At 45.8% G+C, this 21,842-nt stretch overlaps 1 protein-coding gene across 4 annotated transcripts; it reads left to right on the top strand.

Annotated features, from left to right (window-relative positions):
- The first annotated feature begins 7,235 nt into the window (after window positions 1–7,235).
- Window positions 7,236–20,406, top strand: Tmem11 (transmembrane protein 11). 4 transcript variants are annotated; one of them, XM_063242274.1, is made up of 3 exons: window positions 10,604–10,894; window positions 11,959–12,051; window positions 19,506–20,406. In XM_063242274.1, coding segments are annotated over exons 1-3 (612 nt in total). In that variant the 5' UTR covers window positions 10,604–10,892; the 3' UTR covers window positions 20,023–20,406. The 4 variants fall into 4 exon arrangements, with proteins under 4 accessions (XP_005002010.2, XP_063098344.1, XP_005002011.1 ...); XM_005001953.4 differs by lacking the exons at window positions 10,604–10,894; window positions 11,959–12,051 and adding an exon at window positions 7,236–7,485; XM_005001954.4 differs by lacking the exon at window positions 11,959–12,051.
- The last annotated feature ends 1,436 nt before the right edge of the window (window positions 20,407–21,842 follow it).

Below are 21,842 nucleotides of genomic sequence, written 5' to 3'. Positions count from 1 at the left end.
CCAATTAAAACGATAGCATGGGTTGAATGACGTTTTCTCCGTGTCCATATGTGAGCCTCCTAACATCCAGGACCTGTTGGAAATAGATGTGATTACAGAAGAAAATTAAGGGATGGGTATAGCGGCAGGTACCTGTAACCCCAGTACTTAGGAGGCTGACGCAGGAGGATTGATGCATGTTTGAGACCAGCCTGCACTACACGGACAGTTCAAAGCCAGCCTAAATAGCATAGCAAAACCCTGTCTCAAAAAGTAAAAGAAAAAGAGGAAATTAAGTTAAAATGAGGTACGAAAGGATCCTAATCCATTATTGGCAGTGGCTGCTGTGCACATTAAATAGAGGTCTTGCCGGGTGTGATGGTGCACTCCTGCAATCCCAGCTCAGGACGCTGCAAACTCAGGACATTGAGGCAGGAGGATCACCTTGAGTTTGAGGCCAAGCTGAGCAACACAGTGAAGGCAAGACTGAACTGTGTAGCAAGATCCTGTCTCAAAAATAAATAAATAAGTAAAAATAAATTTTAAAAATTTTTAAATTGCAAAAAAATAGAGGTTTCAATTACACAATGTACACATCTATTGAAATGTCAACTGCACCCCATAAATATGTACAATTACTATATATCAATTGAAAATTTCAAAATTAAACTGTCTGGATAGTATGGTGATGTGAAGGGAAAGTGGGGAAGGGTACCTGTTAACCTGCTTAGGCAGGGCCGGAGCATTGTGAGGGGCTCGCGTCATCATCCACGTGTTGTTTCATTAGATGTGTGAATCCGACTTTTGTGACTGAAGAACAAGATCCTGTAGGGCAAAACTGCACAATCAGAGAGGGGAAATAATAAAGTTATACTTTAATGTGTGGGAATAAGAAACGGTACCATATGACAGGAATTAGAAAAAGTTAAATTTTTAAAAAAGTGAATAAGTTGCAACATTTATTTTATTTTTTACTGGATAAGCACTACTAAAGCCATCTTCCCCTACCCCCACCCTTACTCTGGTGCTGGGGATTGAACCCAGGACCTTCACACTGAGCTACATCTCCAGCCCCTTGCTCCCTCAATCCTTTTTTTTTTTTTTTTTTTTTTTTTTGTGATAGGGTCTCACCAAATTGCTAAATAGTCCGTGCTGGAATCAAACTTGTGATCTTTTTGCCTCAGCCTTCTGGGATTATAGGCATGCCACACCATGCCTAGGTCAATTTTATTTTTTAATTATTGGATTGATACAGGGCCTCTTGCATATGATGCAAGCACTCTGTCACTGAGCTATACCCCAAATCCACTAGATATCATTTTTAAAATGAAGCTGTGGGATAATTTTGGCAGTGAAAAAACTGCCAAAATAGTGGCCGCACACCCCTCTCCCTGTTTCCCCAGATGCTAGCATAGTATGTGGCCACGCCTGTTGCATGCAGCCTAAAGACTTCATTCAGGTGTCACCTGCTTTCCACAATGTCCTTTACCTGTTTCAGGATCTGCTCCAGGCTACACACTGCACTGAGCAAGACACTAGCTTTCATCTGTCAGCTTGGTGAAGATAAAGTATTTGCTAACAGAGCCAGTGCAGCTGTGGGAAGCAGGCCCTGTCACACACTGTGGGGAACAGGGAGCAGTGTGGCAATATCTGTCACTCTCACAGATTTCATCACAGTCACACAAGGACATCAGAAAGTAGACCGTACACATTTACCGCAACATTCACTGAACTAGGAGAAAGCTATTAGGGGCCTCATTAATAAAATTATCTAATTGATGGAATATCACTTACTGCTAAAACAAATCTGATATGAGTTGATGGAGAGGCATCTCTAAGACGCAGTTAATTGAACAGCCTCCCAAGTGCTGGGATTATAGGTGTGCAACACAAAGTCAGTACTCTTTATATAAAATAAAAAGTACTTTAATATATGTGTACACTTGTGTGTGTGTAAAGGCTCTGTAGAGGATATATAAGAAAGGCACTTGTGCCAGGCATAGCTGCACACACCAGTGATCCTAGCTGTGGGGTGGGAAGTAGGGCTGAGGCAGGAAGAGCACAAATTCAGACCTAACCTGGCAACTTAGTGAGTCCCAGGTAGCCTGTACTTACAGAATAAGACCATACCTAAAATCAAAAACTAAAAATAAAATAAGCAAAATGAAAAGTACTAGTCATAGCCTCCAGAGGCCACTGACACGGATGCAGAGAACTATGCAATGGAAAACGAGGGAAGAAAAACAAAATTTCATTGCATATTATTATGTAATTTGAATTTTATACCGTATGGATACATTACCCGTTCAGAATTTAAATTCTTTTTCATTGGCACAGGGTCTCACTATGTATTCCACATTGGCTTTGAACTCTCTGTGTAGTGATGAATATTCTAAGTAGGCTCACTCACCTTGGGATGGAGACCGACCTCCTTACCCATCCCTTTCAGGAAAGACCGTGGATGCCCAAGTGTGCTTGCTACATGACTTGTCTCCCCATTCGATCTCTATTTAATCAGTATTGCCTTAGCAACTATACTTGGCACTGATTGATTGACCATAGTTTTGTCTCACTTTATACCCATCCTATGATTTTCCATTGGAGCAATATTACCTAAGAAACTATTCCTGTGATTTTATTGATTGATTACAGTTCTGTCCTTCCTCAAACCTACATTATTTTGTGGCTTTACTCAATATACAACCTTGAGAAGCAGGCAACCTGCTTCCTAGGCTCCCTTCTGTCCATCTCTGATAGAAACTGTCTTTCTCTCAATATATCCTTCCTCCTCTTAAAAATTTTTTTTTAAAAAAAGACTCACTGTGTAGCCCAGGTTGGCCTCAGACTCAGCGATCCTCCTGCCTCAGCCTGCTGAGTGCTCAGATCACAAGTGTGCATCACTATGCTGAGCTCATTCTTGCCATTTTCTAAAAAATTCTTGAGCTCCATGGCTGCCTCTATGCCCTGAATTGATAAAATAAAAAAACACTGAAGATATAGTTTTGAATTCAATCTAGTACCACAAAAAAGCTCATTTTGATGGTTTTAAATATAAAGTCAAAGATTCTATAAAATAATATACCAAAAATATGCTTTTGAAGGAGTCACCAATAAGTGACCATGTGATCCAAAGCATAAGAATAGGCATAATTTTTTGAGCACATATTTATTTCTGTTCCCCAAAGCAGCTCTGCAAAACAGGTTGTGGGAATGGTGTCTGCTGTCTTCATTCCATATTTACATTTCTACATTCTACTATATAGCCATGGCTGGAAGCCTGAAAACTACATTTCCCTGACTCTTATCAGCTGGCTCTGCAAATGGGAGGCACTGGTGGGGGTTCGGAAAATGAGACTAAGGGAAAAACCATTACAGTGTGTTTCTGGCAGCACATCAGGGCATAGAGATGGAGTCAGCTGCCTCTCGGGAGCCCCTCACTCCCACCCAGTGCAGCTAGGGGATCCTGTTCAGTCGCTCAAGACTGTTCGCTTCTGGAAATATCACTCTTGCTTTTTTCCTTTAGCTGAAGGAGCATAGCACACAGCTCCAGTTGGTCCTCTTTGGGTCCACTTACTGCCCCTGAGTATCTCTTGCCCTTTCACACCTTTGTAAATAACAACTTACACTCAGTTCCTCCTGTTCAAAATACCTAGGGTGGTTCTTTCCTAATTAGACTCTGACTAATACGAGTAAAATTATCCTCACTTTTTCAGTCGTGAAAACTGAAATCTAAAAGAGAGCAAGGTGACTTAACTGGGCAAACTGAGGGCCATTCCTGCCCCCTCTGAGTTCTAGCCACCCTGGCCGTTACTAGATTGCACCAAACCCATCCACACTCCACAGCCACTGCAATTATTCTCTCAGCACGGAATATTCTGTCTCTAGCCCTTCACATGTCTGTCTTTACTTGATCATGTTTAAATGTTGCCTTTTGAAAGACACCTCTTACCATACACAATCTCCAAGTCGTTCTTTTACATCATCATGGTACTTATCACTCCCAGAAATATTTACTCATTTGTTTATCCCATTGGAATGTACAGCCTATGGAACCAAGAACAGTGTTTGCCCTGCAACATGTGGTGCCTTTGTGACTAGGAGACTGCTTGACATGGCGTATGCACTTGATCATTATTTATTATAAGGGTAAATGAATGGAAAGTGTAGTAAATGCGGCAGCTTGTTTTTGAACACAAGCTATGTCCTCCCCACTGACTGCCTCTTTGCCAGCAATTCAGGGACTCATCTTCATTTGCCCTCCATGAGAGCAGAGAAAATTCCAATTTTCACCATTCAGGCTGTGTCTCAGTAAATGCTCTGTGAATACATGCTATGAGAATCAACCTGCCAAGAACTTTCCAGGTAATGCCTGCGCAGTAACAGTGACCTCAAGACAATGCTGTGAGGATCCCAGTTGAAGTCAGCACAATTGGCAGATGGGCTTCTAGAAATCGAGAGGAAGGTGGAAGAGCTGGTGAGCTGGGAAAATCATCCCAGGTCCACAGCTACTGGAGCATTTTCATTTGCTGTGTAAATTAGACGTGGACCCGGTATCTGCTCCACTCACAACAGCATTTCCAGAGCACCTCTGGAGAGGCACGATAGCACACTGTGATCTCTGCACCTGGATTTGTTGGGTCCAAATCATGACTGTGGTCTTCATAGGTAGCGCATCCTTGGCAAGTCACTCAGGTCTCCTTGGTTTCCTCATTTGCAAACTGAACATTGGTAACAACAGTAACTATGTTCTCACCACCACCATTTTTTTTTTTTTTTGAGACAGGGTCTTGTTTTGTAGTTCAGGCAGGCCTTGAACCCAGTATGTAGCCCAGGCTGGCTTCAAATTCACAGTGATTCTCTTGCCTCAGCCTCCTGAGTGCACCACTATGCCTGGCAGTTATCATTTTCTTTTCTTTCTTTTTTTCTTGTCTTTCTGAGACAGAGTCTCACTATGCAGTTCAGGCTGGCCTTGAGCTCACTTTGTAGCCCAGGCTGGTCTTGAACTCGTTAATGATTCTCCAAGTTATCATTTTCATAGCATCATCATAACGATCAAAAGAAGTGCATTGAGATAGATTAGGACCTGGTGAAGCTGGCTGGGGAGGTGGCCAGTTAATTATAAGATCCCAGAACACATGCACAGAACAGTTCCAGAAGCCCGGCACCCGAACTTCTCTCAAGAACTCCAGCAGGTTTTCAATAGGATAGCCTGGCTGGCCATCAGCCTGTAGTGTGAGATTCCAGCGCCACATCTTGAAGTTCTTGCAGTTTGCTCAAGACTTGGGCAGTCTAAAAGAACGCAGCATGGTGGCATATACCTGTAATCTCAGTACTCGGCAGGATGAGGCAGGAGGATCGCAGGAGGAGTTCAAGGTCAGCCGGGGTTACAAAGTGAGCTCAAGGCTGATGTGAACTGCATAACGAGATTCTGTCACAAAAAGACAAAAAAAAAAAAAAAAAAGCAAAAATTTATTATTATGATCTTTGATTTTCTTCGTGGATTCCTGTCCTGCTTTCTTCAGGGTGTCCTTTTATTTCTTTTTCTTTTATTTGGCCAAAGCTCACTCTACAGAGCCAGTTTCTCTCTCTCTTCACTTTTATTTTCTTACAGCTTGGCTTTGTGTGTGTGTGCCCATGGTACCAGGAATTGAACTCATGACTTCTGTTTGCCAGGCAGGCGCTGTGCCACTGAGCTATATCCCTGGCCCTTACTTTCGTGAATAAACTTGGCTATTGCTTTTTGTTCATTTTGTTGAACTCTGCTCCAGAGGAAAACCTGGAATCTAATTCCAGAAGGAATGGCAAGCAACCTAGAACCCAGTAACATCTAGTTGGCAAGCCACTTTCAGAGGAGCTATCCAATAGCACATATTATTTCATCAAATACTACAGCAGTCCTCTAGGGGGAGGTACTAATATTTCCATGTTATGAAGACACTAAGACATACAGAAGCTATGTAAAGAGCCAGACCCAAAAATGTGGAGCCATGCTTCAAAACTTGTGTTCTAGAATCTCTAGTACACGCCCTTAATCACCATACTGGTTAAAGAGACACATCTTTTAGATTTGTCTAGTACTGCTATACATGGGTACTTGAAGGCTGGGTTGTACAACCCAACTTGAAAACCCGGGAACTTTGTAGACACTCAACAGGTCCATCCAAGGTCTTAAAGCATTAAAGCTGCTTGGAGCAGGAATATTTTAGGCACAGCATGACACTTATGTGGCCCACAAACCCTCTGAATTTACCAGCCTGTAAAGTTCTAGGCAGGAACCAGAGGCAGTTGATGTTACAGAGGCAACCTCCAAAATAAAGAAGGGCTAGAAGATTGCTAAGGAGCATGAATCACATCCTGCCGGTGAGAATGGAGTAGAAAGAAGTTTAAGCAGCTAAAATTATCCTAGAATGTAGAATGTGAGCTGCAGAGAAATGCAAAAAAAAAAAAAAAAAAAAAAAAATCTTTAGCAATGTGAGTCACCTCTACCCGTGAACTCTCTTGTTCAGGTTTGCAGTTACACCAGACATGAGTGTGGAGGGCAGTGGCTGCACTTTTCTCTGGATTTGCAACTATAGATTTCTGCATTAGCTTTGCTCAAATAATTATGGAACCAACTAGTGCAACTCGTGCTTGGAAGGGAGCTTCTAGAACAGTCCATAGGTCTGAGGAAGCAGCAACTAGACTTCTCTTTATAGCAGTGTCCAGATAGGGAAATGCTTGATCCTGAAGCAGGGATCTCATCAGTGAGATGATGTGCCCAGCACAAGCCTTGAGCGGTGCCAGAATATGATAAGTATGCGCACATGAGTGGACTATGTGAGCAGGAACTCACTCTCAACAGGCTTTTTTTCTACCTAGAACACTATTTCCTTCGTAGCAATTATCACATGTTGTAGCTATTTCTCCTCTTTCAGAGCCCGTCTTCCAACAGCTTACGCCTGCAAGCCAGGACCCTGAGGCAGCCAGAACCGCGTCTGGCTCCGTTTCCCCAGAAGAAAGGCACGGGCAGAGCCGAGGCCGCGAGTTCTCCCATTCCACCGCCAGCTGAGAAAGTGAGGAGATTGCGAAGGACAGGGGACGGAGTCTGAGAGCCCCGAGGCAAAGGAGACCGCATGCGGGTTCAGGGCCACTCCCGCGCAGGGTTCTGGGAGATGTAGGCGCGTTCCTTCCCTTCTCCTTCAGCCGCAAGCTCCCCGAACCCAAGGACGTCCAGACGGTGGGCGCCCCACCACCCAGGATGCGGGTTCCGGGCTCGGATTCCTGGCGGCGACCGCCCCGCCCCTCTATGGCGGCTTCCGGCGCGCGGCATTATGGGTGCCGTAGTTCCGTGAGCTTCGGCCCACGCCCCATGGCTGCGGACTGGACTACATTTCCCCTCAGCCAGCCCGCCGCCCGCCCTCGCGGCCCCTCGGCGCCAGACACTGGCGAGCCGAGTGTCTCCAAGATGGCCGCGTGGGGAAGGAGGCGTCTGGGCCCAGGCAGCAGTGGCGGCAGCGCCCGAGAGAGGTAAGGGTCAGCGGCTCGCTGCTCCCAGGAGGCGGCTCGCAGTCAGGGAGCTGACAATGCCTGGGTTCTCGCGCCCTTTGTGCCTGGGCTCCGCTGCCCCGCCGGGCACACGGTTCGGGCAGGGGGCACCCAGACTCGGGAGTGGGCCGGTGCGGCCTTCGCAGGGCCCGGCGGTCCGGGAGAGAGTGTCGGCGGGTGGCACAGGGGGAGGGGTCTGGCTGTGCTGGGCAGGGGCTGGGCCCGGCCGGGAGAACGCGATTCCCGCGTAGGCCCAGGCCCTGGCCAGTCTTGCTGTCCGTGGCCAAGCGTCGTCCGAGTCCCTGCCCCGCTGTGTCACGCACGTGGTCGTGTCGGCCGCGGCTCCAAACGTGGCGAGGTGGAAAGGAAGGGAAGGCTTGGCGGGCCGTGCGATGCGCACGTTTACATTGAAGTCTGACTCTCCCTAGTAAGTAATGTCTCCCAGCCGAGGTCTAGCCACTTTCACTATGGACATTCCCGGTGACTGACTGTTGGAGGTTTCTGTGCAAGGGCTCCTGCCCTGGAAGTCCTTTACTGTGACCTTTCCTAGTGTGATTAGAGTGCTAAGAGCTTGTTGCTTCCAGAGTGGGCCTCAGTTTCCAGAAGATGAGACTGGAGTAGTTTCCGTGTTGCACTTACAAGTTTTGCTTGTGGAAAGCGTCTTTTGTTAGAAGCTACTAAAATCTGGCCACTAGAAATTTGGAAGAGGAGTGTTTGTATATCTGTAGAGCCATTTGGGTTAAACTGTTTTGTTTTGCTAAGTTTGTTTGGCATAGAAGAGTTCAGGAGAAAGGCAAGTTTTGGTTTTGCTTTTTTGGTTGTTTCGGGAAGGATTGTCAAACAGAAAAGTTTTATCAGCGACTCTGGATTATTCCTTTTTTCTGATTGATTCTATTCTAATTCCCCAGCCCAAAAGATTCTTCCTATTTGGCAGTTACGACAGCTTACATTTTATTCTTGAGCTTACGGTTATCCAACATTGTCCTGCATTTCCTGTTCCTTGGAAGTGCAGTGGCAGGGAGTTTTAATTCCCACTTGATAATTCTCAGACACCATTAAAAGAAATTACCTCTGTAGTTTGCATATATTGTTAAAACCCAGAACTTTATAAAGATTTTTATCACAAACATTAATTCTGCAGTAATAAGAAATGAACTGCTTAGAAAGCTCACATCAGCGGGAAAGGTGTTCTTCCCTGGATAAAAACAGCTGAAAGGGCCCAACAGGGATACCTTAAAAGTAGTGCAGGTGACTGGGCATGGTGGTGCATGCCTCTAATCCTAGAGCTCTGATAGGCTGAGGCAGGGGGATGGAAAATTTAAGCCCAGCCTGAGCAGTTCAGTGAGAGCCAATCTCGAGATTTTAAAGAAGTTTTTTAAAGATTAAAATATTTTAAAAAGCGTTGTGGTCCATGGAAAGGCCCTGGGTTCAATTCCAAAATAAAACACTGAAGCCCAAACATTATAGGAACCTTGTCATTAACCTTTTACTGATCTAAGAAAATAGATACTGGGAATTATTTTTCCTTTGACTTGAAACAAGTGCTAATTCAAGAGTTGCCAACCAGTTTATGGGCTGAACCCATCTTTGTTGAGCCTCCATGGCTTTTGTTGTGTTGTCTTGTTTGCAGTGCTGGGAATCCACACCTTGTGCATGATAGGCAAGTGCTCTACTACTGAGCTACTCCTCCATCCCCCTCAGTAGCCTTTAAGAGAATAGAAATTAGTTTCCAACAGATTTCACATAAAAGATTCAGCAAAACTGGGTATAGGTTGACTTGGTAAATGCTTTGTAATTCGATGTAATTCACCTGGCACACTTACTGCAGTTAACCAGCTTGGTCCCTGTACGTGTTCTGGTTGCAAACTTGGACAACAAACCCAAGGCTGTACTCATACATACAGATGTGTGTCAGCCAGGAATGAGGTGTCTGATTTTGTAGTTTGAGACTCACCAGCTGTTTTGTTTCCAGATAATGTTATGTGGCTAAAGGTTAGCCCCCACACCCCTTTGCTGTAAGGCCCTAGCCAGGTATCATGGGAGAATTGTTTACCCTAAGTCCATCATCCCTAAGAACTTCCCTTGCCCAGCAGGACATGGAAACATAACTTGCCCTCGCCTGTGAGCTAACTGTTGGGCATACCTTTATTCCTGCTCAGTGGCATGACTGGGTGGGGGCAAGCTGGATTAATTGATAGCCCAGCACCATACATTATGAGGCCCAAGTTTATTATTGGCCCTCATGACTGAAGTAGGCTGTTTACAGCTCCTAAATGACTTTGTTCCATGACACATTCAGACTGACTCAGATTTCAGCTCCACTGTAAGAACACTTTCCCAAATTGCTGCTCACACCTGGTTGGCATCTGCTGTAAGCCGAAACTAAAGGGAATGCTATATGGGGTGGGGGCTGGAGCAGAGCAGAGCAACATTTTTACAAACTTGCCAGAATTGTCAGTGGCTGCAGAGTGTGCAACATGTTTTGTATTTATTTGTTTGTTTGTTTAATACCAGGAATCAAACTCAGGACTTTGCACTTGCCAGGCAGGTGCTCATACTATATGCTGCTGAACTATACCCCTGGCCACATGCTTTGTATTTAAAGGTCTACCTAATGCCACAGTCTGTTCACACACAGCATGTAGTATATGGGTTCTGTCTTTACTTGGTTCTTAAGTCTAGAAACACAGCTGTAGCACTAGAGCTAAGTGATTCAATTATCATGTGACAATTACATTTTTGAGACAGTGTCACTATGCAATTTAGGCTCACCTTGAATTCACAGTGATTCTCCTGCCTCAGCTTTCCAAGTGCTAGGATTATAAGCATGTGCCACCATGCCTAGCAACAGTTACATTTAAATTAATTAAGATTAAATACAATGGAAAAATCAGCTCTTCACTCTCAACCAGCCATATATTTCAGGAGCCAGGTAGCTAATAGCTACCATTGTTAGACAGCACATATAGAGGGCATTTCCATCACTGCAGAGTTCTATAGGTATGGCTGTACTGTTCTCTAGACTAAAATAGGAGGGGTAGAAATAGTAAACTAATAGCTGCTTGCATGTTGATTTTTCTCTCCACTCCATTAAATCTAGGGAATCAACAGTATTTGTAATGAAGAACATCAGACTCTGAGCTGTAACTTGAATTCTTGTCCAGAATTCAGCATACTGGCAGCGAGCACATCATACAGATTGCCACTTGTCCTGCCGGCGTCTTTGAGGCACACTTGCGCATCTAGGAAAGTACAGAGCAGGTATCTGTGTGTTCTGCTACCTGTGTGCCAGCCTGGACCAGCTCACAGACAGCCCCACCTGTCTTGGGCTGCTTGGTGCTGCTCTCTCAGGGCCTCTGAGCATCTCTGAGTTCTCCGTGTTTACTGGAATGTGAGTATAGCCTTGTGCTCTGAATTCTTGTCATGTGAAGATGTGTTTGATCTGTGGCTGAGCATGATGAAGGCAGCCTGGGTGTTCAGCTTCCAGAGTGTGACAGTTTTCTGCTGCCTTTCCTGCCCCAGCCTCTGCAGCCATCTGCACTAGCTTTTAAGCAGCCAGTTCCATGGGATTACTATGGGGTCATTTCTGCATCTTTCTCTGCCACCTTAGAGGGCTGAGTTTTTATCTGTGAACACAAATGGACAGGGTCCAGATGGTCGTTGTGGGATTTAGTGTCCACTCCAGCTGAATAGATAGCCAGCCTTGTTGGCAGGTTAGTTTTTGTTCCTAAGGAGACAGACACTCTTCTTGGTCAGATCCTTCACTTTTAGAACTGGGTACTCTTGGAGTTGGGATATTTAACTTCTGACTTTTACATATAGAGAAAATTTTTCTTTCCTCTTTGTCTGGAGGAGATGAGTAGACACAGGGTTTGCACCCATGTCTGTCAGTGTGTAGCTACTTGGGCTGGGTTCTTCTGCTCAGGTGGCAGGTGGTCAGTGAAGAATGGTGTCACCCACGGCTGGAACGCACATTGTGTTTGTAGCGCTAGAAAGTTTAGATTAGGATCTGCAATGGTTTGAGACATTTCTGGGTTTTTTTATTCACTTAGACAGTTTACATTCCAGTTGCATTGATTTATTCCTCTATGGTTCATTCAAGCCACATTCCAGTGGAGACCTACCTTTCTGACATGGGGAAGTCTTATCCTATGTGAGGGAGGTGGTTGAGGCCAAGGGTTCTCTGCCAGAGCCTGAGCTGGGCATGTCTTTCTCTGTGAGCCGAGGGGCTGTGGCCATTGGTCAGGGGTGCTCTGTCAGCAAGCACAAAGGAACTGCCCATGTTCTTTCCTGGTGCTTTGGGTGAGGCAGGGCCTTTAACCCTACTTGACATGAAAAAGCTGGCTCCAAGTAGAAAGTGCTTTGCTCCTGGACACAATGCCAGTAATTAAGTGAGAGGGAACTAGAACCCTAGCTCCTTGATATTATACTTGGCACTCTGTTGTTATTCCCCAGGTGGAGGAGCTGCTCAGTTACTAGACCACAGAGGAGGAGCGTGACCTCTTGCACATGGTTGTCTCTGAGACAGTTAAAAGACTCAGGTGCCTGGTGAGACTTCCTTGGACTCTTTGGAACTGCCCTCATATTTGGGCCTGTCTGCCTGTTCCTGTCTGTGCTGCCCTTTAATCAGGAGCATAGGGTTTGATTGCTTAATCTTTCTCCTTTCTTTAGGGGCCTGAGGAAGCAATGCTGGGTTAGCCAAAAGTGGGTTTCCTGGATCCTGGAGGCAGGGATTGAGGTACATACAGTCCAGCACTTCATACCACTCATTTATGAGGTGAACCTTACATGGACCCACTTTAATTTTTCAGATACCAGTTCTCTTATTAATTACCATCATTATTTTTCTTCACCCCTTGCACTAGTGTCTCTTGGAAGCTTGTTACATTGAGGCCTATTGCTGGGGATGCTGTGAGGATAACAGTCTCTCTCTTCAGTGAGCTCAATCATCCCTTGTGTTCTAGATGTAAGTTCACACTTGAATCTTGTCTGAGTGCCCAGGGCCCAAGTCTGAGAAGTGGGCTAAAGTCACTATAGATAGATAGGGTTTTTCTGGGTCTAGCAAGATAAATTTAAAAACGATGGAAGCTTGTTGGGCACTATGACCAGTGCTTGCTTGAGTGAAACAGGGAAATGGGAGATTTTGCCACTTCTCTGGCAGGACTGCCAGGATATGAGACCAGCACACTTTGGCCTTTGATGGCTTCTCATACCAGACGGGTAGGGCTGATGGTCTCATCCCTGGGGATTCTCATTGGTTACTGAGAAGATTCTAGGACAGGAAGTGGCTGCCTCCTGCTCTCCTTGGCAGGAGAGGTCTTTTTACCTCAAGAGATACAAATTGTTAAATGAGACTTTTCTTTGTAAGAAAATTTTATAATTATTTTCTCCATTATAAAAGAAGCACTTTTTTTCTTTTCTGTTTTTCCCCCCTTCCCTGTCTCCTTCTCTTCTCCTATTCTTTTTTCTTTCTTAGTTCAGGAAAGAAACGGAAAAGCAAGAAGGAAAACTTTAATGGGTCACCACCACGTGAAGAAGAACCTCATACCTATTAGCATGGTTGTTAAGAAGAAACAAAGTTGGCAAGGACTTAGAAAAATTGGAGCTCTTATGCAGTGTTGGTGGGAAGGTAGAGTGACTGGTATAGTCTCTATGGAAAACAGTGTGGCAGTCCTCAAAAATCTAAAAACATCCAGCAATTCCACTTCGAGGTATATACTCAAAAGATTTGCAGATGAACTCATGATACAATAATGTTGTATTATACATGTGATTCAATAGTCAAAAGTGGAAACAACCTAGGTTCCCATTGGCAGATTCATACATAAACAAAGATGTTGTAGCCATACAAAGGAATATTAATCTGAAAAGGGAAGGAGATTTTGGTACATAGTAGATTATGGCCAAACCTTAAAGAGATTATACTAAGTGAAATAGCCAGTCACAAAAAGGCAAATACAGTGATTCCATTCATGAAACCCCAAGAATAGTCAAATTCATAGAAACTGAAAAGTAAAGTGGTGGTTGTCAGGGGCTAGGGGTAGCTGGGAGTTGTTTATCTGATATAGAATTTTGGTTTTGTAAGATGGAAAAGTTTTGGAGATTAGTTGTACAATATTGTGAACTTACTTAAAACTTCTAAATTGTATGTTTCAAATTATTAAATTGATAAATTTTATATGTGCATTTTGTCACAAAAATAGTAACAGGTGTGCCTATAAGTGGTGGTGCACACTTACAATGGGAGACTGAGGCAGGAGGATCACAAGCTTGGGGCCAGCCTGTGCAACTTGAAACCCTCTTTTAAAATAAAAATAAAAAGATCTGAGGAAGTAGTTTAGCACTATCTTGGTTCAATCCTAGTACCAGACAAATAAATAAAATAAACCTAACCCTGTGCTCACCACTGCTCTTAACAAGTAGAAAGCTACCCAACCTTGGCACACATGTGCTATTTCAAGCAGAAGCCACTTTGCTTCTGGCACTTTGTTGTGTAGTGCCAACAGACCTACCTAGCATATACCTTGGCTCTGTGGAGTGAAGGAGGGAGACAGGCACAAAGGCCCAGTCCTGGCTACCTGTAACCTGAGGTAGCATACCTGTGCCAAGGCAGTATTTGGGGCAGTAGCTGCAGTGACCCCCTGAGGTGCCCCCAACAGGTTACCACCTGTTCCAACTAGGCCTCAGAGGGTGCATAGTGACCAGTGTTGGCAGAGTGTGTTTTGGATGATGATCCTGTTTCTTCAATGCCAGATGTCAGAGGCTGTGCCAAGTTTAAAAGGATCAGGGGTCATTTAGTAAAAACATACTTCCTTTTGTTTTTTTTATCCTGAGCCACTCAGAATCCTTCCCTAGTTAGACGTATTCTCCGGTCTTTTTATATCCTTTCAGAAATTTTATGTATGAAAGCACATAGATACCTTTAAAATATATAGATGGTATATTATAAACTTTCTGTAGCTTTCTCCTTGATTGTCCAATCTTTTCAGTTAATCAGTGCCACCTCTTTTTTGAACATAATAGTCTCCTAGTGATCATATGTGCAATGAAAGTAAAAATATAGTCCCTTAGGGAACCCTGAGCTAAAAACAAAACAAAAATCCTACTAGGTACAGGTTGAACATCCCTAATCTGAAGCTTTTTGAGGGCTAGTGTGATACCACAAATAGAAAATTGCACACTGGTACATGTGACAGGTCCCATTCAAAACAGGTGCAAGCTGGGTAGCGTGACACACACCTGTAATCTCAGCACTCTAGGAGGTTGAGGCAGGTGGAGTCAAGTTTGAGCCCAGCCTGGGCAACTTAGTGAGGCCCTGTCTAAAAAGCAGGTAAACAAACAAAAGGGCTGGGGGTATAGTTCAGTGGAAAGGCCCTGGCTTCAATCCCCAGTACCATAAAACAACAAAAAACCCATATGTATAGTAAAATATTGTATGAAATATCTTTAGGCTATGTGGATATTTGTAAGTGAATTTCATGATCAGGTTTTGATCCCATTCCCAAGATAGATTATAAGCAAATAATCCCAAATTTGGAAAATACAAAATCCCAAACATTTTTTACGTTTGGATAAAGGAGACTTATTTAGCTTATATTGCCTTTTCTCCCACCCTGTGGTACTGAGCATCAAATCTAGGGTCACTACCGTTGAGCAGTGCCCCTAGCTCTTTTCATATACATATTTTTAAATGTTGAATCAGAATCTTACTAGGTTACACAGGCTGGGCTCAAACTTGTGGTCCTCCTGCTTCACATACCCCAGTAGTTATGATTAGAGGCATGTGCCACCATGCCCAGTTGTATTGCCTTTTTTTTTTTCTTTCTTTCTTTCTTTCTTTCTTTCTTTCTTTCTTTCTTTCTTTCTTTCTTTCTTTCTTTCTTTCTTTCTTTTTTGGTCTTTTTGAGACAGACAGAGTCTCACTACACAGTTCTGGCTGGCCTTGGGCTCATTTTATAGCCCGGGCTACAAACTTGCAATGATCTGTCTGCCTCAGCCTTTCAAGTGCTAGGATTACTGGAGTGTGCCCCCGCACCTGGCTGGTATTGCTTTTTAAAAAATCATCTTCCATGTACCAGAAGTCAGGCTGTTGGGTACTGAGGCCTATGGCCTTAGCAACTAGGGGTCAGATGGTGCTGCTCTGATGAATCCAGGCAGCTTTCCATCGAGTTCTTAGCCAGGTCACATTTGACACAGAAACCAAAGCCAGCCATTGAGGCTGAGTGCTGGGGTAGATGAGAGATAGCTGGACTTGTCTCTCTCCTAGGAAGCTCAGCTACCAGTTTCTGAAGTAAATGAGTCCAGAGTCCATATTAGCAGTATAGACCTACCCTTTAATACCTGCTGGGGTACTGACTTTAATCTGATGTGGTAGACCCCAACAGAGGGATACTCCTGCTTTTTGTGTCTAGTTTGGTTCTGAAACTTTTACTTCCTTCCATTATACATCTTAAGGGATCCCAGAAATCTGCTTCTGTAGATGTCAGTTTTATTCTGTCCAGTAAATGCTGAAAAACCCCTTTACTGGCTTCACAGCAGACTTGATGAGTCTAAGCCTTGGGCAGGTATGCATGGCACAGCTAAAGGAATTTCCCTTGTGTGAAGAGCCTGGGTTCTTCCACTGGCTGTGCCCCTGATTTCAGATGGTGGATCACTGGGTTAAGTCTAAGTCCCATGTTTGCCTTAGTGAAGGAGGTGGACTGAGCTGTCCAGAAGGAGACACTGCTTGGCGGGCAGTGAGGAGCTCACGTCTCTTGCAATGTATGTGTTGGGTGTACAATGCTGGCTGCACGCTCTAGTGATCACAGGACTCCTGTAGCCAAAGGCAGAGGCTCCCTGAGCTCCAGTTGATGGAACATCTGTGACCCAGGAGTGCCTTACTGACCGAGTGTCAGCTTTCTGTTGCTCCCGTGCTATGCGTGGGACACCTCGTAACAGAAACGAGGCAGAAGGAGCAGAGTGGCCTCTTACCTTCCACATACGTTAGGACTCGTTCACACACTTGCTGATCTCCTTGACAGATGGCAGGAACCAGCCTTGCCCACCACACCTGCCTGCCTAAGGAACCTGAGTGAGCACTCCCTGTAGCGGGGTGAGGGCAGGTGAATATGGGTACCTTCTTGGGCTTGCAGAGGGAGCTGGAAACTGTCAAGGGTCCTGGGAGGTGACACATGCTTATTGATATACTTCCAAAATGGAGTGATATGTTCCAGGTTAAGGAACTGGCTATTGCTTACTGGGACAGTATTTTTCACATTAAGGATGGCTGCAGGCCTGCAGTAGGGACCGAGGAGGACACAATACCAGAGGGTGAATTAGGGGCTTGGCAAGAATATTCTGTAACCCTAACTTGACACCACTGTTTGCTTTGAGGGTTCCCCTGGGATACATACTTTCCTGTGATGACCCACAGACATATGTCTCTGGACTCAAACTTTGAAAGTCTACAGGACACAACTGGTTTGATGACTTTTCCATTTCACAGATGGGAGCATGATTTGACTCTTCAGTCTCCTGTTCTTTGGTCCCTTGGGCTCTTGGAGGATGATGTTGAGGGTTTCCACAAGGAAATCTGTGGGCCACGAGCTCTGGAACGTAGGGGTGGAGTCCTGCCCCTCCCATACGTGGGTAGCAGTCATCCTCATATTGTGATAGAATTTCTGTGTGATTGCATGAGAGCTAATGGCCCATCCTCCTCCAGCTGGAGCAAAACTTTGCCTCAGGCTTGCTTATTTATTTAAGGTGGCTTAAAATGCTGAATCCTGCTTGGGAAAAATAGCTGCAGTGACTTCCCTCAACTCTTTTCTGAGTTTTCTCCAAACACGGAAACTTCACAGAGGACGGTAAAGGAAAAACCCCGTTTTCCTGGGTCATTTTATCAATTACCTGTGTGATGACTGGCACTCTGTTACAGGCTTATCAGGGAGCAAATTTCTCCTCAGTGCTTGCATTTAATCAGGACCTGTGTTTAATTAGGAGGCTCTGCCTTAGCCCCACTTGATTCCAGTTGCTTTTAGGCTTAAGATTTCCCTTTGCCTGAGTCTAACCAGTGCCTTTTAGGAAAGGGGCACCCACCTAGGAGTGGGGACTCCCTCTGATTTGGGAGCAGTCAGCCCATTACTGATGACTTTTGTTTCTGATAGACTGTTAGAACATTAATCAAACCTTCATTCAGCTGAAGTAAAACTCTGCTTCTGAGGCTTGCTTATCTGCTTCCTCGGTCAGCTTTGCTTGCTTGTGCTCTCTCTCCCAGCTCTCCTTCCCTGTCCCCAACACCTTTCTTTCTCCTCAGTCAACTCTGAAGTGCTGAGTCTTGGCTGGGGGGTATGGGGGAGCTCAGTGTTAGAACACTTGCGTAGCATGTGTGAGTCGCATCCCAGCACCAAAAATAAGTAAGTAAAATAAAGTGCTAAAGCCTGCCCAGAAGTGACAACTGGAAGGAATCTGGTTTGTTGGGCTCTTTGGTAGTCTTTTTTTTTTTTTCCTGGAAGTTTGCCCTCAGGATTCAATTCTGATTTATACTGCTCTCTTTATGCCATTTCTCTGAAGGAGACCAGGATCTCCTGTGCCTGAATTAAGAAGGTTTTGGGAGGGAACCTTGTTTTTAGTGTCTTCATTAGTCACTAGCACATCGTGGTGACAGATCATGTAGCTCAGCCCAGCTCCCTGTGGCTTTTCTCTGCATGGCCACTTGGTGGTAGATGTCAGGACAGGTCAGAGAGGCTAGACCTTCTGCCTAAGGTTACTTGGGCTGTGCTGCTTATTGGCCACTGTAGGAGCCCAATTTTTGTCAAGAATAATCAGCTGCAGTAGATGTTCCCTTTGGCTCTGTATGGCCCAGTTCAGTTCCAGGGCTCCCCAGATGGAGGCATGGACTTGAATGGGGGCACTGACTACCAGTCCTGGGGCATCTTTCTGGTGGGTTAAAAAGCTTGATTCCTCCTCAGATGCTATGGCTAGCAGCATCTCAGTGTGAGGCTGGGATGAAGGTTTCCTGAGATGAGCAGACACTAGAGCCAGGAGCAGTAGTCTACGCTGCATGACAATATGGAAGCTCAAAAAGATCTGGATAGGCTAAAACAGGCCACAGGGCAGTGGAGTATGCAGCCCTGCACTTAGGTCTTCCTGTCTCAGGTGTGAGAAAATTCTGATTTGGATGGAAAGTCTGCACAGACCCCTCACTGGCCCCCACCCTGCCCAACATGCCACTGTAGTGAGGCGCTCCATTAACTGGCTGTGATACAGAACAGCCTTCTCCTTGCCAGGGTCATTTTCACAATCCCCAGTGCCAGGGAGAAGTTGGGAATCAGACTGGACTTTTGTTGTGGGCCTCTGTGAATAGTGTCCTTTGACATGGTCAGGTTGGTGGTGTCATTTGGGCTGTGTGAGAAGCCCCTCATGTGACTCTTAATTCCCACAGAAGTTATGAGCCACTTCTGTCCTGATGTGTTGCCCTTTCCCAGCTCAGGGAGGTTGCTTTTCCTCTACAGTGGCCCGTACCACAGTGATGAGCTGGTGGGCTGCGCCGTGGCTTGGCCTTCCAGATGAATCAAAAGAGGGTCTGGATTCAGGGCCCCAAGGTGAAACTGAAAGGGCAGAGTGCCGGGCATCATCTGTTGCAGGGTTTATGATTTTCCATGGAAGAATGCCCTGCAGTTGCCCTGATGTGCCAAGAGCAGCTTCTGAGCTGCTGACCTTGTGCATCTCATGTTCACGCCCATGGCACTTGTGCTGAAATTGTCCTCCTCTGGGCTCATGCTGATACAGGCCTGATATGTCTAACTCCTTATCTTCTTAGTTCTCCTTTTTCCTGTGTCTTTCTTCTTTTACTATTTCATTCTTTCAGGGGAAAGACAATCTGATCATCTCACATGTTGAGTTCTAAAGCAGGTAAATACGGATGTGAGATGTGTCCCTAGGGGCAAGCCCCAGCCTTCTCCCAGCACCTCAGAAAACACTGCTGTTTCTTGGCCTGACTGCTTGTCTCTCTCTCCCCACCAAAGGGTAACCCTGTCGGCCACAGACTGCTACATTGTGCATGAGATCTACAATGGCGAGAATGCCCAGGACCAGTTTGAGTATGAGCTGGAGCAAGCCCTGGAAGCCCAGTACAAGTACATTGTCATCGAGCCCACCCGAATCGGTGATGAGACGGCACGCTGGATCACCGTGGGCAACTGTCTGCACAAGACGGCTGTGCTCGCTGGCACTGCCTGCCTCTTCACCCCATTGGCACTGCCCTTAGATTATTCCCACTATATCTCCCTGCCTGCTGGCGTGCTGAGCTTGGCCTGCTGCACCCTCTATGGGATCTCTTGGCAATTTGACCCTTGCTGCAAGTACCAAGTGGAGTATGATGCCTATAAACTGTCTCGACTGCCTCTGCACACACTCACCTCCTCCACCCCAGTGGTGCTGGTCCGGAAGGACGACCTGCACAGAAAGAGACTGCACAACACGATAGCATTGGCCGCCTTGGTGTACTGTGTAAAGAAGATTTACGAACTCTATGCTGTATGACTCCAGTGAACAGGGAGCGGAACAGAACCACACAGCCCACAAAAGACAAAGAGGACGTGAAGGATTTAGATTGCCACAGTAACAGTTTGCCCTGTGAGGCAGCAGAGCCTGGGAAGGTGTTTGGTTTAATATTTGTTATTTTTTAAAAGAGAACACAGATCATGGGTGTCCCAAGGGTTTTTTCAGCTTACTACAAAAATGTGATTTCCATAATCCTGGAAGGAGTCTGGGGCTATGGAAGTCTTAACTAGCAGTGGACTGTGGATAGAAGCCAACGCTGCTGAGGGGGTATGAGCGTGCTTGGGGGTCTCTAAGTATACTGTTTAACTGTACCATTCGGAGCCAACCAGAAGCTATCAACCATTAAAATTATGAGCATTTCAACCCTGTTCTCTGTCCATGACTGCCTGCACCTGTTGCTACATGGAGACGCATGGCACTCTGGACATAACCCTGCCCACTGCAGCCAGCTCCCACCACTTGCAATGACAACAGATCTAGATCTGAGATCCTGCTGCCAGACCCTGCCCAAACATGGTCTCATGGCTCATCTCAGCATGTTCCAAGGGCAGTACTGCTGACACTGTTTAGGGGCATGGTAGGGTTAGGTAACAAGGCCTATAGGTTACAGGACCACCCTTTGGGTTCATTTGGGAATTGCAGTGCCCAGAAAGTGATTTAGGGGGACACAGGAACTAGCATTTGTGATTTTTTTAAAAGCTGTTTCTGATGTGGACCCATGGTCTTCGGTAAGCGGGGACCGAGGCCTATGCCCCCTTAGCCTAGATCTCTATTCATCTAAGGCTTTGGATGCAAAGTGCAAGGGCTGAGGCTCCAGTGCTGCCGCTGTTGTGGCTGAGCCACACAGTACTTCTGAAGGGCAGTGTGGACAGTACAGCTAAACTGGCCTTTCACACAGTTGTGAAGGCTGTATCCAGGAGGCCCAACCCACACACCTGGGGTGCTTGGCAAAGCTTTAGGGAGTTACTGAAGGGTTTGGGCCAGTTTGGTAGGGGAGATTCATGGCTTTTAAAAAGTTTAAGAAAATTTGGTTTAGTTCCAGGGGTCCTAGAAATACTGGCCAGTTGAGTGCTGGATGGCAGAATGGCAAGATGCACAGTATGTTCACACAGTAGCCTTTGGCCAATGGAATATTGGTGAAGAGGGAGCTGCCTTGGCCAGAGATCCTAGACAGACAAGCCTCATTTTGATTGTGCAGGCTAAGCTGGAATTGGCAACCACAAACCCTCAGGTGTCTGAAGGCAGGCTGTGAGCCTGCTGGGCAAGCACAGCATGGTGGGTGCTTCTGTAACAAACAGACCTAGATTGGAAGGAAGCCTGTGGCTGGCCCAGCTGCGCTCATTTTGTACCTCAGATTTCATGGGGGAGGTGGCTGGGATACGACAGGTCCTGGGACAGCAAGTCAGATGAGCAGATGCCCTTGTCCAAAATAGAAACCAGGTGTACACAGTGGATCTTTAGTTGCCATTTTCCAGGTTACACTGAACAAAGTGACTCCTGTTGGTGGACTAACCCAGATCCTGAAGTGCCATCTTCGTTACGTGGTTCCTGGCCAGACAGGTGAGGCCAGTGCTGCTGCCCACAGCAGGGCACGCATTGGTGTGCCTAACGCAAGGCTATGTAAAGGCACGCAGAAGCACATTTCCCACTTTTCTGCTACCCTTTGCCCAGACCTGACCTGTGGTAAGGACCCTGAGAAGTGCGTCGTGCTCCTCTGTGATGTGCTATGGAGTTTAACAGAGCTTTCAGTAAATGCCAGTTGAGAGGAAGCAAAGGCCATTTGTGACTGGACCCTCCTA

The sequence above is a fragment of the Cavia porcellus genome, unplaced genomic scaffold (assembly GCF_034190915.1).
Source record: "Cavia porcellus strain 051 isolate PalLab524CR breed Dunkin Hartley unplaced genomic scaffold, mCavPor4.1 scaffold_32, whole genome shotgun sequence".
NCBI classification, from domain to species: domain Eukaryota; kingdom Metazoa; phylum Chordata; class Mammalia; order Rodentia; family Caviidae; genus Cavia; species Cavia porcellus.
This window is presented reverse-complemented; position numbering and strand designations above follow the sequence as displayed.